At 38.7% G+C, this 17,339-nt stretch overlaps 1 protein-coding gene across 1 annotated transcript in view; it reads left to right on the forward strand.

Moving 5' to 3' along the window:
- LOC126203088 (translation initiation factor eIF-2B subunit gamma) overlaps positions 1–17,339 on the forward strand; it is a 51,038-nt gene that overhangs the window by 20,421 nt on the left and 13,278 nt on the right. Inside the window, exons 5-8 of the mRNA XM_049937329.1 lie at positions 2,772–2,967; positions 6,279–6,400; positions 8,517–8,710; positions 8,872–9,095. Coding sequence (XP_049793286.1) covers positions 2,772–2,967; positions 6,279–6,400; positions 8,517–8,710; positions 8,872–9,095 — 736 coding nt within the window. The remainder of the gene's footprint in view (positions 1–2,771; positions 2,968–6,278; positions 6,401–8,516; positions 8,711–8,871; positions 9,096–17,339) is intronic.

Below are 17,339 nucleotides of genomic sequence, written 5' to 3' on the forward strand. Positions count from 1 at the left end.
CACATAGCCCATACCATTGACAGTTGTACTGTTACACAGATATATTCAGTGCACTATAGATATAAAGATAAATGGGATAAGAAATCAAGTGAAGTACAATTGACCTGTAACGAGCCACTGGAGATGATGCGTTCCCTTGTATCAAAATACTCGTAAAGTATTCGTGAGCAACCTCCCATATTTTTTCAGTTAGGTTCAGGTTCACACTGTATGCTCGTATGGAATCCAGAACAGATCCCAATGCTACACAGATTTTGCTATTTAAACACTACACAACACTACACTACACCACAGTACCCTACACTATACTACTTTGAGTCAGAACTGGAAACTGCTTTTCTCAATTTTTGGGGATTGTTAGTGCTGGTGCACTGATATATAGTGCAGGATTCACAGGGACTGTGTTGCGATTTCATGTTTGTGTGTCTTCCCCCTTATGAGGTGTAGAGTTTGGGAGAGAGATGACTGTCATGATCTCAGGATATTCTTTGTGGTCCTCCTCAAGGCTCATGTCCTCACTGCCAGTGGGAGGCTGTTCTGGTTGGATGTTCTGCCATGTTACATCTGATTGTCATGTCACATACCTTCTCCCAGCTTCTCTCTTGACTGGATTCCACAGCCTACATAAGGTTGTTGAGTTAAATCGTTGTTTCTGTATTTGACAGTACCAGTAAGTAGAAGGCTACACATCTTACGCAGTCAGCTGATTTCATGTAAAGTGGCCATTTTCATATGATCTTTAATTACAGACTCATTTCACTCCTTCCAATCGTTACAAATATTTTTGAGTAAATGAGATGCAATAGAATACTTACTCATTTATCAGAGCACAACTAGCCAATTGCCTTCAGTTGATATTCAGAGTTCGTCCAAACAAGAAAAACTATACTCCTGGTGTGTTCTTTGACCATGATAAAGCCTTTTATTGTATGGAGCATAAAATTCAACTGTGGAAACAAAAAATAATGGCATTCCTCTTGCATGATGGAAGTGTTAACAGATAGCAGAGGACCATATTGACCTACTGCACCCCTTGCATGAAACTGTACACTAAAGGTGTATAAATAAAATGTAGATTTCTACACATTTTGCAGCTTTGTGTCTGCTTCTGTTGCTAATAAAACTGAATGACTTTCCTACTACATCAGTGGGCTGTTCAAAAACTGTAGTGTTGACTGATGACAGAAGCATACTAATCTGGGGTACAAACTAAATCATACAAGATGCAGCATAAAATTCAACTGTGGAAACAAAAAATAATGGCATTCCTCTTGCATGATGGAAGTGTTAACAGATAGCAGAGGACCATATTGACCTACTGCACCCCTTGCATGAAACTGTACACTAAAGGTGTATAAATAAAATGTAGATTTCTACACATTTTGCAGCTTTGGGTCTGCTTCTGTTGCTAATAAAACTGAATGACTTTCCTACTACATCAGTGGGCTGTTCAAAAACTGTAGTGTTGACTGATGACAGAAGCATACTAATCTGGGGTACAAACTAAATCATACAAGATGCAGCCCAGATGATAATTGGACAGGCTAGCAACTGATTGACAGCAAACAGTGGTTCATATTATGCAGTGTGCCGGAGAAAATAGCCTGTTAGTACTGTTATTGACATTAATTACCATATATGAAATGAATCAATGTTTAAAATTCTGTGGGGTCCTTTAGATAACAAGTTTAATGAAGTCAACATATTACACTAATCAAGAAGGGCATTTCATAATGTTTTGCACTTAGAACTTTGGCTAATTTGGGTGACTTTAGAGCCAAAGCACTGGTCTATTTTACCTACTTTTCACACAATGTCGTCTTGTAAGGCATTATTTTTTTAAGACAATGCAGCTGATACAAAAAAACATTCATCCTATGAAAGTAGACAGTAATAATTTAGTATAGATAACTGCCCAATTTTCAGAAGCTTCTTAAAAGTTCTTGGCAGTATCACACTCACATTCTGGAACATTCACTTGTTTATAAGTAAAACAAATCAGTGTCAGGTGAAATGTGATTTACACAGTTGCAATGTGAGAAACAGAAATATTGTCCAAGTAGGCTTTCTCTCCTAGTGTTGGGATTCTGCATACTTGTACATAGGTTCTCGATGAGCTCCCTTCTGACGTAACACAAAAACTTGAAAAGTTTCAACAAATACAAAAGAAAATTAAAAAAAGGTTTAGCAGCCACTCTGTCTACATATTATTTGATTATTTAGACTCAACAGTAGCAAATTAATTTTAGCTGCACCACATGTGGTGATGCTCATTGACATTTAGGCCCTATTCTTATAGTATATAGATACCTGTTATAATCTATTATGTATCTTCTACATGTGTATTTCACAGAAAGATGCTTGCCCTCTCTCTCTCTTGGGGGAAGGGGGTGACTGGATGGCATAGGTTATAGGATAAGTGATATTGGGGTTTAGTCTCTTTCCTAACCCATCTGTCCAGTTGATTCAGTCATAATTCACTCTGCATTCCAAATTTAATTATTATGTTTGTGCTCTGAAGATGAATGAGGGTTTGTAAGACAATCTACATTTTTTTAAGCTCTTGGTTACGTGTGTATATGCATATCTCCAGTTCAACTATTCTGTTACAAAGTGACTCATGTCTTTTTCTTATTATGTTATTTGTGTCGTACCCTAGTGTGAGTATTGTATTAATTTGAAGGACATTTTTAATATGTTGTCATAAGCACAATCATTGACACAAAATAGGTTCTACATATTTTAACTTAACTTCTGTCTCCTTTTTTCAGAGCGTGATTTAGTTGGAATTGAAACAAAGACATCGCGATTGCTTTTCTTAGCTTCTGCTTCAGATTTTGAGGACAATGTAACTCTTCCTCGTGCACTGCTGAGAAAACATCCCCGGTTTTCAGTGTACAGTCATTTAATTGATTCCCATATTTATGTACTGAAGAAGTGGATTTGCGATTTTCTCAAGGCAGAAAAGTAAGTCTGGAAGTAAAAAAGTTATATTCAGTAGAGTGCTTGTGGCTCTGTGCATGCCATGTGATGCTGAATTATGTAAAGTTTTCATGCTAGGACAGAAACAATAAAACAAAATATTAATTTTAAATTACGGGAAGCTTAAGTAACTACTAATGGTGTAACAGATAAGTGTTGAAATATAACTGTTAGGTAGCTTTATTACCATCAACATAGCAAGGTTAATAAACGCAAATACTCGGATGCTGTAGGCTTAAATAATACATTGCGCATTTTCTTCCCCTTCACAATTTAAAGGTACTTTTGACATGTGAATTCACAAATGGCAGTTAATTATAACCACAACCATACATGATACAAAAGGCTTTTTTATGTTCTGTTTTCTTTTTAATCATCAGCAGGAAGTTAAAACTGTGCTCCAGACTGAAACGAAAACCTGGATATGACCTGTGCCATGTGTGCAAGCCCTTGAACACACTTCACATATTGTTTCAAAGCTTTTACTTTCCAGTCACTTGTTCTTTGTTTCGCCTCATTCTCACAATAGGGGGTCACTCTTATCCTGGACTCTTGAGTGACCTGCTGCTCCTTGATGACCTTCTCCCTGAGGAACATACTAACAATCTCATAAGCATTTATTAAATGTGTTTATTGGCAGCACTGAAATTTCACCTCCTGAAAGTAAGTACTGACCAGCCATTCTGTTTCTTTGTAGTTTTGTAGTTCTCTCAATTGAATTTTCCTTTTTATGCAACTCACTGTATATTCCTATTCCTCAGAAACATTATCAATGCAGTATTCATAGCAACTTAATAAAATGCAGTGCAGTTCATTTGACTTATACCACAGCTAACTCCCAATTTTCACTTTTGTTAATGAGTCTGTGTCAGAAACAGAACAGAAATGAACAACCTAATAATTATTGAAGTCTGACAGGAAAGGAAACTTGTGTCAGGTATGCTAATATTTCACACAACCATGTGGAAAGGATCTAGAAAAGGAAACTTGTGTGAGATGTGTTGAAATTTCACACGATCTTGTGGAAATAAACAAGAATGGGAAGCTTGTGTGGATGTATTAAAATTTCACATAATCATATGGAAAGAAATAATTGTTGATGATGTTGATGTGAGTGGAAAAGAAAAAAAAATAATTGATGCCTAGTCTGGCACTGTAGGTTAAGTTTCAGATGCTGTCAAAACTGATCAGCTATCTAATATGATGGAGCACTTCCAGGCAGTCTATAAAGGAGACCGCTTACAAATAACTTTTGTGACCCATTCACAGATAGGACCAACTGGGGATATTGGACGTATACAGAGAAGGGCAGCACAAATGGTCAGTGGTTTGTTTGACATGTAGGAGAGAGTCATAGAGATGCTGAATGACAGACTCATGAAACTAGATGTAAGCTATCCTGACAAAGCCTGCTTACAGAGTTCCAAGAAATGGTTTTAAATGGTGACTAAGAGTGTACAACCACCCCCTACTTGTCGCTCAGATGAGGATCTCGAAAACAAGACCAGATTAATTACAGTGCACAAAGAGGTACTTAAATGATCATTCCCATACGAGCATCGAATGGAAAGGATGTCTAATAACTGATAAAATGGGACATACCTTCTGTGATGAACTTCACAGAGTATAGTTGTAGCTGTAGAATACAATCATTGCCTTTGTAATATTTATCACAGTTTTGTCTTTATTTCATCATACTGTAACATTAGAAGTATAATGCCTAGTGAATTTACCTAAGCAATAATATATGGTAGGCCATGAAAACTCATTCACAGTCACTAAGTGATTAGTACACAGTACACTTATTCAACAGGATTGGGATTCTAATCTCTCCCCAGCATATCTTGATTCAAATTTTTGTCTAAATCACTTCATGCAAATCAGAGAATGGTTTCATCAACATTGCTAGAGCTGATTTCTTCCCCAGTTATCTGCTTTGAGGTTTTGCCTTGCCCTTGATGCCAGTAGGGCACTAAACTCTAAATTTTCTATCTCTTCCACTGCCTTCAAAAGTATGGCTTCTACTGAGGTTGCAGCCTTTTTCTACCTTGCTTTTCTTATGAAAGGTTGGGAGGAAGGAGGAAGGGGGGGGGGGTGTTGCTTCTACTCCTGATTTATTCCATTTCTTTATAGATTACAAAGGTAAACCTAGCTTTTTGCAGTCATGGCTGGTGTGATGAGAAACTGCCCTTCTTGTTGTACTGGAACTTCCTTAAGAGAAGACATGAACAGTCATATAACAAACCTTTCCGGAAATCCTGCTGTTGAAATAGGTTACTACGTTAAAAATGGTGGGACAAAAAATTTTAATCTTCTATCCTCCTGTTTTTTAGCACAGTGATATTCATTGTGAAGAATGCACCTCTTACATCTTAAGTAGTGTATGCACCTGGTTTTGTCATTCTCTCTTAAATATGATCTCATGGGCTATGATTATATCCACATCCCATAAGTTGCATCAGTTTCACATTGAGTTGATTTATTGCCTTGAATTGACAGGAATGTGCTTCAGTATTACCAGTTACCACACATTCTGACATTCAAACATGAAATTAAAAAAGTAGTAATCAGCCATTGAAGTGGAGATTATGATGGCCAAACAGGGTATATTTATGGGAGAGGATCATAGTTAATTCTTGTGAGAGTGATTGTAGGAATCTCTTGATACTTAAGAAAAGAAACAAAACATTTTTTTCTGTGAAGAAGTAAGTTTATATCTACGTGATTTTTGGGTTTTACAAAACAGAGAAAAATTAACAAGAGCTATGTGGATTGTTCCATTACATTTGCAATACGCATGAATACAGCTACAGATAATGCAAAAAACAATGTTTAAAAAGAATAAAGAGTATAACATTACTACAAAAAGATATTGGGCATTGGGTGCACATGCATTCAGCATCTTGCAAGAGGATATTAAATAATGAGTGGTATACTGGACTTAAAAACTTTCTGCAGAGCAGCTCATACTACTACATTGAAGGATAACTTTGCAAGACTGATAAAATTATCACATTTTAATGTAATGAATATTGGAACTGTAATATTATAATATTTCATAAAATTAATGGATTCTATTACTTGCAAGTAAATAAAATGTATATCTTTGATTTATTCTACATTCCAGACTCTTTCCTCTGTGGAACAGAATATGACCCACGTAATGTGATCTATAGAATTATTCCTTATTTTGGTTTGTCATTTCTTTACATATATCTGTTGTATATTTTTAAACTTATGTTGTTTGTGCTCTTTTGGGAATTGAGAATTCCTTCAAATACAGCTCTTTATTCCAGGTCATTCAGCACACTGAAGGGTGAAGTTATACCTTATATTGTGAAAAAGCAACTAGTAAAGCCGTTATCGCAGACTGCTCCTGATCCAAATGTTTCACTAATTGGAATGGATGTTAAAAAAGGTAGTGTAATGTTTCCTACTATGGCAGGAAATCAATATGATGAAAGTATGCCCTTGCACATGTAAGAACTGGCATGAACATGTAGACCTGTCAATATATTCTGCAGCAAAACTTCCACTACAAGACAGGTAGTTAAATTTCTTGGAGGTAAAGAACATGTACAAATATCAAAATTACTGCAAAATTATGCAACACATTGAATTGTTATCATGTTGCTGTGGTTTGCAGAGATTTAAAAACCGGAGTACTAAAGGAATACAAAATAAATTCGAGGAAGTTTTCACAGAAGTATAGAATATTATGATAAACAATGCCAAACTTCGTTTTTACAGTCAACTCAATTATTGTCTGAACATGGTAAACACACACACACACACACACACACACACACACACAAGGCAGTAGAGAGCAGCCTATTGCTGCACTCAGAGCAAAAGAAAATTAAACCTGTAGAGAAGTCTAAAATGTAAGTGATGGAAACCAAATAGACAGTTTCAGATACATTACAGTCTTGTAACCTCTGATTATGTCTACAAATCTGTTCTGATGAAGGAACCACCCTATCCCACTTTTTCTCTGTTGGCAAGACTAAAGTTCCAACCAGAGCAGAATGAAAAGGAGAGGAAATGAAAAACCGCAATCGATTGTCCCATTACTACAGTGGAACATAAACGGCTCCAGTATTCATGTGGAGGAACTTATGTCTTTAGTGTAGAGAAGACTTTCATGTAAATGTTTTTCAGAGACCAATTTCAACCCTCCAGACCGAGCGAGGTGGCGCAGTGGTTAGCACACTGGACTCGCGTTCGGGAGGACGACGGTTCAATCCCGCGTCTGGCCATCCTGATTTAGGTTTTCCGTGATTTCCCTAAATCGCTCCAGGCAAATGCCGGGATGATTCCTTTGAAAGGGCACGGCCGACTTCCTTCCCCGTCCCCTAATCCAATGAGACCGATGACCTCGCTGTTTGGTCTCTTCCCCCAAACAACCCAACCCAACCCTCCAGTGAGACCAATTTCAACCCTCCAGTTAGATGTACTCTGCAAGTCAGTCTCCTTATGTTCTGATTTGAATCAAGATTGAAGCCCCTTTAAACAAAGAGTATATTTTCTGAACATTCCTAAACCAGAGGACATTTTTCCAGTCCTGTGGTCACCTTACTTGGGAGTATTTCTCCAGAGAGAAATGAATGACAAATGATGATGCATTTGTTTTATTGGATGTAAATTTTGTCATTTTTTGTACATGGGAAATATTAATGAACAATTTGCCTTTTCAGTATTCACATTAAGTTTCCGAATTTTATGACTGTAAAAATCCCTTAAAGCCACAATATAAAAAAGTTCTTAGCTGTTAAGTAATGAAAGCTTGTAATAAAGACAAGTAATGAAAGCTGTATACCTAAATGTGGGGTGCAGTCAGAGAGAATTCAGAAGGAACCACAGAATTGTCGACTTCAGATCTTCATAAATCACAGGACAGAGTGAGAAAGGGAAAATACTGGGCAACACAGAAGACTAGAAATTACTTGGAATTAAGGATGACAAATTATATGCAAGGCATAATGTGGGAAATTTCCACGATTCTTGCACATGAAACTGACAACCAGTAACACAGTGTGCACAACACTCTTTACTTGTGGAATTTGCTGTATACCGTTGCATGTAATACAAATAATAGAGCTATGGCCGTACTGGACTCTTTTGGTAAAATTGATTATACTGTAAATTATAATAGTATAAACCATATTGATTATAAATATAGCACCATAAAAATTAAACCAGATCAATACAGTAACCATATTTCCATAAACTTTCGTACCTTTTTTTTTTTTTACGCACACACACACACACACACACACACACACACACACACACACACAATGTTTGTAATGTATGTCCTGCTGCAAGTGGTCATGTGTTCTGTGTACTGGACTGTGAAACTCAAAAATGTGAATTCATTGGTTAATTCATCATTGTTGTCCTCTGCATTCAGGTTAATTATAATTTATTCTTTGTAATTCAAGTTGGATAATTTAAATGAAAAGAAATCATATTTATCAAAGTTTTCTACATGTAAAATATATTCTACATTCCTAGATCTCTTCTCTTCCCAGATATCCACCAGTTCTCAGCAGAGGATCAGTTAGTGAATGAAATTCGCAGCATGTCAACTTTCACAGATCATTGTGGAGACATGCAGCCACCATATCACGCAGACACCATTAGGTGTTATGGTGTTGTAATGTCCAAAGAAACCTTTGGCATGCGAGCCAATACGTTAGCGGGATATAGCTTCCTGAATCATAAGGTATAATTTTGTATGCATTTTTTCAAGTTTTCTTTTTTTGTTTTGTGTTGAAATGGAATGCCACAATCCTTTCAGTCCTGTTCATTCCACCTAAAACATTCTTCAGTTTTAAGCTGATTGACCCATAATATAACATTAATTGTAATTTTCCATATTTTCAGCTAAATACTGTTTGGAATTCACTGAATGGAAACTTAAAGATGTTAAGTCCTACCAGCACCATCAAATCAAATCATATTGGGTCAGAGTGTATAGTTGGAGATGCGACGGAGATAGCGGAGAAAACAACGCTAACAAATTGCATTATTGGTTCAAATTGTGTTGTTCAAACAAAAACAAAGCTTTTTAACTGTATTATAATGAACAATGTCACAATTGAAGAAGGGTAAGTTTTCCTAGTTGTTGTTCTATGAGGGCATGCTGAAAAGTAATGCCACTGAATCTTTTATTCTGTTCTCAACATTGGCTAATGTATGACATGTCATGTACACTCCTGGAAATGGAAAAAAGAACACATTGACACCGGTGTGTCAGACCCACCATACCTGCTCCGGACACTGCGAGAGGGCTGTACAAGCAATGATCACACGCACGGCACAGCGGACACACCAGGAACCGCGGTGTTGGCCGTCGAATGGCGCTAGCTGCGCAGCATTTGTGCACCGCCGCCGTCAGTGTCAGCCAGTTTGCCGTGGCATACGGAGCTCCATCGCAGTCTTTAACACTGGTAGCATGCCGCGACAGCGTGGACGTGAACCGTATGTGCAGTTGACGGACTTTGAGCGAGGGCGTATAGTGGGCATGCGGGAGGCCGGGTGGACGTACCGCCGAATTGCTCAACACGTGGGGCGTGAGGTCTCCACAGTACATCGATGTTGTCGCCAGTGGTCGGCGGAAGGTGCACGTGCCCATCGACCTGGAACCGGACCGCAGCGACGCACGGATGCACGCCAAGACCGTAGGATCCTACGCAGTGCCGTAGGGGACCGCACCGCCACTTCCCAGCAAATTAGGGACACTGTTGCTCCTGGGGTATCGGCGAGGACCATTCGCAACCGTCTCCATGAAGCTGGGCTACGGTCCCGCACACCGTTAGGCCGTCTTCCGCTCACGCCCCAACATCGTGCAGCCCGCCTCCAGTGGTGTCGCGACAGGCGTGAATGGAGGGACGAATGGAGACGTGTCGTCTTCAGCGATGAGAGTCGCTTCTGCCTTGGTGCCAATGATGGTCGTATGCGTGTTTGGCGCCGTGCAGGTGAGCGCCACAATCAGGACTGCATACGACCGAGGCACACAGGGCCAACACCCGGCATCATGGTGTGGGGAGCGATCTCCTACACTGGCCGTACACCACTGGTGATCGTCGAGGGGACACTGAATAGTGCACGGTACATCCAAACCGTCATCGAACCCATCGTTCTACCATTCCTAGACCAGCAAGGGAACTTGCTGTTCCAACAGGACAATGCACGTCCGCATGTATCCCGTGCCACCCAACGTGCTCTAGAAGGTGTAAGTCAACTACCCTGGCCAGCAAGATCTCCGGATCTGTCCCCCATTGAGCATGTTTGGGACTGGATGAAGCGTCGTCTCACGCGGTCTGCACGTCCAGCACGAACGCTGGTCCAACTGAGGCGCCAGGTGGAAATGGCATGGCAAGCCGTTCCACAGGACTACATCCAGCATCTCTACGATCATCTCCATGGGAGAATAGCAGCCTGCATTGCTGCGAAAGGTGGATATACACTGTACTAGTGCCGACATTGTGCATGCTCTGTTGCCTGTGTCTATGTGCCTGTGGTTCTGTCAGTGTGATCATGTGATGTATCTGACCCCGGGAATGTGTCAATAAAGTTTCCCCTTCCTGGGACAATGAATTCACGGTGTTCTTATTTCAATTTCCAGGAGTGTATATTACTCAGTCAACTTTCCCGTATCACTGGCCCAAGTTGCAACCTTCTGCTGCTAGAGGGCTCCAAATTGTAGCATGTAACATGGCAGTGTCGAACATAAATATGTTGTGCGAGAGAAACAGCATGCTGTAATTGAGTTTTGATTTCAAAGAGTTCATTCACACATGGAGCACTCACCCCCTTCAGCACAACAATACCAAACCACACATGAGCACTGCAACATCTGCAACAATCCAGTGCCTCAGTTTCACTGCCACTGATCATCCTTCATACAACCCAATGTGGCGCCATCCAGTTTTCAGCTATTTGTAAAACTTAGAGAACACCTTTGATGACTTCACTTTGATAGTGATGAAGTGTTGCAAGCAGAGGTGAGACTGAGCCCTCTGACAACAAAGTCAAAAATTCTTCAATGATGGCGTCAATGAACCTGTCTCTCATCAGGAGAAATGTATTTGTCACCAGGGTGACTATATTGTTTAGAAATAAATATTTAGACATGAAGAATAAAGATATAGAATTTTATCAATGTTGTTTATATAAAAAGCTTTAAGAGTTTTCACACAAAAGATTTGGAGGCATTACTTTTCAGCACACCGTCGTACATTGTGTGGGGAACCAGGGCCACCTGTATGTTGTTGTGTGGTCTTCGGTTGAGAGACGGTTTTTATGCAGCTCTCCACGCTACTTTACTCTGTGCAAGCTTTTTCATCTCCGAGTAACCACAGCAACCTACATCCTTCTGAATCTGCTTTGTGTTTTCATTCCTTGGTCTCTCTCTATGGTTTTTATCCTCCACACTTCCCTCCAGTACTAAGATGGTTATCCCTTGATGTCTCCGAATGTTCCCTACCAACCAATCCCTTCTTCTAGTCAAGTTTTGCCACAAATTCCTCTTCTCCCCAGTTGTATTCAGCACCTGCTCATTATTTACGTTATATACCCATCTAATCTTCAGCATTCTTTTGTAGCACCACATTTCGAAAGCTTCTTTTCTCTTCTAGTCTAATTATTGATCATCCATGTTTCCCTTCCACATATGGCTACACTCCTTACAAATGCTTTCAGAAAAGACTTCCTGGCACTAAAATCTATACTCGATGTTAACAAATTTCTTTTCTCCAGAAACATTTTCCTTGCCATAGCCAGTCTACATTTTATATACTCTCTACTTCAACCATCATCAGTTATTTTACTCCCCTAATAGCAAAACTCATCTACTACTTTTAGTGTCTCATTTCGTAATCCAATTCTCTCACCATCATCTGATTAAATTCGACTACAGTCCATTATCCTTGTTTATGTTCATCTTATATCCTCCTTTCAAGACACTGTACATTCCATTCAACTGCTCTCCAGGTCCTTTGCTGTCTCTGACAGAATTACAGTGTTGTCGGCAAACCTCAAAGTTTTTATTTCTTCTCTGTGGATTTTAATTCCTACTCCAAATTTTTCTTTTTTTTCCTTTACTGCTTTCTCAATATACAGATTGAATAACGTTGGGGAGAGGCTACAACCCTGTCTCACTCCCTTCTCAACAACTGCTTCCTTCTCATGCCCCTTGACTCCTATAACTGCCATCTGGCTTCTGTGCAAATTGTAAATAGCCTTTCGCTCCCAGTATTTTACCCCTGTCATTCTCAGAATTTGAAAGAGAGTATTTCCGTCAACATTGTCAAAAGCGTTCTCCAGGTCTACAGATGCTAGAAATGTAGGTTTGCCATTCCTTGATCTATCTTCTAAGACTGATCTTCCCTGAGGTTAGCTTCTACTAGTTTTTGCATTTGTTTGTAAAGAGTTTGTGTTAGTATTTTGCAGTCATGTCTTATTAAACTGATAGGTCAGTAATTTTCGTAGCTGTTGACAGCTGTTTTCTTTGGGATTGGAATTATTATATTCTTCTTGAAGTGTGAGGGTATTTCCCCTGTCTCGTTTATTTTGCTCACCAGATGGTAGTGTTTTGTGATGGATGGCTCTCCCAAGGTTATCAATAGTCCTAATGGAATGTTGTTTACTCCTGGGGCCTTTTTTTACTTAGGTCTGTCCGTGCTTTGTCAAATTCTTCATGCAGTATCATATCTCCCATTTCATCTTCATCTACATCCTCTTCCATTTCCATAATATTTCTTTCAAGTAAATCACCCTTGTATAGATCCTCTATATACTCATTCCACCTTCCTGCTTTTCTTTCTTTGCTTAGGACTGGTTTTCCATCCGAGCTGTTGATATTAACACAGGTGGTTTTCTTTTCTCCAAAAGTCTCTTTAATTTTCCTGTAGGCAGTATTTATCTTACCCCTAGTGATATATGCCTGTACATCCTTACATTTGTCCTCTAGCCATTCTTGCTTAAGCATTTTGCACTTCCTGTCAGTCTCATTTTTGAGATGTTTGTATTCCTTTTTGCCTGCTTAATTTACTGCATTTTTATATTTTCTCCTTTCATCCATTAAATTCAACATATCTTCTGTTACCCAAGGATTTCTTTGAGCTGTCATCTTTTTAACTACTTGATCCTCTGCTGCCTTCACTATTTCATCTCACAAAGCTACCCATTCTTCTTCTACTGTATTTCTTCCCAATGTACTTGTCAGTCCTTCTCTAATGCTCTCTCTCAAACTCTCTACAACCTCTGGTTCTTTCAGCTTATCCAGGTCTCATCTCCTTGAATTCCTACATTTTAGAAGTTTCTTAAGTTTTAATCTGCAGTTCATAACCAATAAATTGTGGTCAGAGTCCACATCTGCCACTGTAAATGTCTTACAATTTAAAACCTGGTTCCTAGGTCTCTGTCTTACCATTATATATCTGAAACCTTCCAGTGTCTCCAGCCCTCTTCCACATATACAACCTTCTTTTACGATTCTTAAACCAAGTGTTAGCTATGATTAAATTATACTCTGTGCAAAATTCTACCAGGCGGCTTCCGCTTTCATTCCTTACCCCAGTCCATATTCACCTACTACTTTTCCTTGTCTACCTGTTCCTACTACTGAATTCCAGTCCCCCTTGACTATTAAATTATTGTCTCCCCTAACTATCTGAATAATTTCCGTTATTGCATCGTACATTTCTTCAATCTCTTCATCATCTGTGGAGCTAGTTGGCATATAAACTTGTACTACAGTGGTATGCAAGGGCTTTGTGTCTGTCTTTGCTACAATAATGCGTTCAATATGCTGTTCGCAGTAGCTTATCCATGCTCCTATTCTTTTGTTCATTATTAAATCTACTCCTGCATTACCCCTATTTGATTTTGTGTTTGTACTGTTGGGTAAAACTGCAGCCTTCAAATAAAGCTATAATCTGCTTAGTAATTAAAAGAGTAATTATGTCATAATTGGAAAGTTATGTTCATTACTTAACTGATATAATGTAAGTATGAATTGAAAGAGAGCCAATAGAATATTTTTTTTTTAATTTGTTGGATGAAATGTTGATTATACATAACTCTTTATGGTCTGTGATATGACATACTCTAATAATTTTCATTGAGCTGCTTTATATGCTTTGAGTATAGCTGTATGAGATGATGCACCAGTGTCCGTACCTAAAAAATATATACCTTAAGATGAGGGAAAGGCAACCACTTACCTATTGTGAATTGATGTGAGGAGCATAATAACAGAAAACAGCATTCACACTAGCTTTCGAGCACTAGTGGCCACAGGAGTGCACATTTGGGTGTCTTTGTGGTTGTGTGTGTGTGTGATGGTGTGTGCGGTTGCTGGAAAAAGCTAGTGCAAATGCTGTTTTCTGTTAGTGTGTTGTTGTGCTTCACATATTGATCTGCTGTAGATGAGTTGTTGCCTTTTCTTTATTTTATGTATTGCTCCATTCAGGAATTTCCAATATTGTTAGATCCTAACAAGAGACTATATGGTGGGTCTACTTTACATTGAGCCCTGCCCACACTTTGGTATGTGATTTTCATTAACGATGTTCACCTTGAAAATCATCATGACATTGTAAAAGCATGCTGTCAAGGTTCCAAGTACAAATGGTGCCCCACTCCGTATTTTAGGCTTAAACATTTCATAATTGAGCTGCTAAAAGCAGATACCGGAATAACGACTGTCTTTGTATCATATTTTGTGCCAGATGGATATGAAGAAATTGAATAAATAAATCTAGGAAAAAACTGGTACATTTCATGGCCACTATGACAGAAACGTGTAACAGATAATCGGTAATTCATCTCAGTAACACACTACAGTCATCTAATGGTAAATATTTTGTTCAAAACCAGTTATGGCAAACAACCACAGCTGACTTAAATATGTCACCTATTTAGTGGTTGCTTACTCTTTCACATATTTTCTTACCATACAGGCATAGTACCTTCATATCGCCAAATTTTTACAATATCTTTGGTATATTTAAATGCATTCTGCATTTTCCTTGAGATAGTGCACCACTTATGAACTGTATTGATTTTCAGAAGCAGCTCTGCATGAATAATTTTGAGAAAGCCATGCTCATGTGCCACAAGGACCAGACACAGGGACAGGGATAGTGTAGTTTAACAGTGTATTCCAGCCATTATAGCTTAATAGTACTAATTAAACTATGAGGAACACCTTCTGAGGGGGACTCAAATGATTAATGTTGGGTTCTGTCATCCACCCAACCCACATAATGTCGTGGCCCACATATACATGCAATGTGGAAGACACAGGTCTGCAACCTGTCTCATGCACTCATCTAACTCATCTTATTCCATTCCCATCACATGCCTGTCGTACTCTATCAAAAGAAGGGTCACCTGTGAAAGCAGTTATGTTATATACTAGCTCTGTTAGAATTTTTGCACATCTTTTATGTGAGCATGACTATTGTCCAAATGTCCATCCACATGAATGGCCACTTGCAAACTGTGGTTAATATCAGAATTGACTACCCAGTGGCAGAACACACTGTTGCACACAATATGATTGACTTCATTGGCTACCTCACAATCAAAACCATGGACTCTAGATCTTACCCCTCCCCAGGCTACAGCTTCTACAAATTGTGAAGATGTAAATTGTCCTTACAATGCATCCTTGCACACAGTCATCTTGATTTCAACATCTGCTATCCCATGTCTCACAAAAACTCCACCTCTGTGGGCTTGCCTCACTTCACTGACTCTGCACTCTCACTTTACTCTCTGCAGTCTCCTTTTTCATCTATTACATCTCCTCTTCCCAGTCCGCCCGATCACTTTGCTGTGTACCTCATGATATTCCCTCTGCCTGTGCCACAGCAAACTTACTTATCATACATTTGTATCCCATGCACTTGCTGTACCTCTCCCTCCCGGCTCTCAGGCAACCTCTGCCACACCAGGCCTTCACTGCCTTCCTGGTTCTGTGTGTGTGTGTTTTCTACATTAACAATTAGCTCTGAAAATTACCCAAAAGCTTAGCAATGTTTTTGGTGTTTTATATGTGCCTATCATCCACTCAAAGCCTTAACTGTGTGGTGAGGTGTTTACCTTTACTCCAGAATCAGAATTTTATTATCTCATTAAGTTCATACATAAATTATTGATTTACTGTTCAGGAGACTCATCAATATCAATAACGTAACTGAGATACACACAATTTGTTAAAAGAAACCTAAAATTCATCTTAATCTACAAACATCATTACAAGTTTATTACATTACTCTACATAGAAATCTTTATCATCATCTGTATTTAAAATTCCATTACGGAATAATTATTCTTAATAATTTATTTACTGGCCATGAATTCCTTGAATTGGCTTAGGTAGTTCTACTATCCAATAGTCAATCTGGAAACCTGTGCCAGACTGGGTCTCAAACCCAGGTTTCCCACATATTGTGAGTGGTTGCCTTAACCACTTCGTGAGCGTGCACGGATAGCTGAAGTGGTTAGGGTGACTCCTCGCAGTATGCAGGAAATCTGGGTTTGAGTTCCCATCCAGCACAAATTTTCATGTGTCATTATTGGGTAGTAGATCTACTCTAATACAGCTGATTTATCGGCCTTTGCAGTCAGGAAATAAATTTTGAAGTATGTCATATCGCTGTGTATAATCAAAAATGCCCTGTTCGGAATCCATATTCTGAATAACAACATTTTTGCATTAGGATGGCATAAGATTTTATCTTCACTAAACCTAGTAGTATATTGAGAAAGTTTTTGACTTTTAATTTGTTATAAATTTTCATAGCCATGTCCTATTGTGTCTTATGTACGTTGAAATTGGATTCCTATAAATAATTCTGGATTGGTATGTATAAAGACAAATAATTAATAAATGTAAATACATGGAATAGTTAAAATGCTTAGCTCCATGAATAGAGGTTGGCATGTATCTGTAGACATAATATTACACATATTTCTAAAAATAGTTTTTTGAAGCAGTAATAGCCTATTCACAATACTTGCATTCCTCCAGATCTTAAAATTCCATCTCATAAAATAGATTCAAAATAGCTTTGGTAAACAACTTTACTAGTGTTCATGTCACTTGCGTTGGGCAATATTGTCATTGTGAATGTGGGACTGGCTTGTTTGCCAGATAGCTTATACAAGAAGACGAGGATACATTTTTTGTCTAGAAATATCCCCAGGAATTGACAGAATCTGCTTCCCTAAGTTCCTGATTTTTATGGGTAATTTGGAAGTTACATAATTTTGATTGTTCGGTTTTCATCTGTGTTAGTTGGTTCTCTGTCATGTTTTATTGTGATCAGTTTGCATCA

Source organism: Schistocerca nitens, chromosome 9 (assembly GCF_023898315.1).
Source record: "Schistocerca nitens isolate TAMUIC-IGC-003100 chromosome 9, iqSchNite1.1, whole genome shotgun sequence".
NCBI lineage: Eukaryota > Metazoa > Arthropoda > Insecta > Orthoptera > Acrididae > Schistocerca > Schistocerca nitens.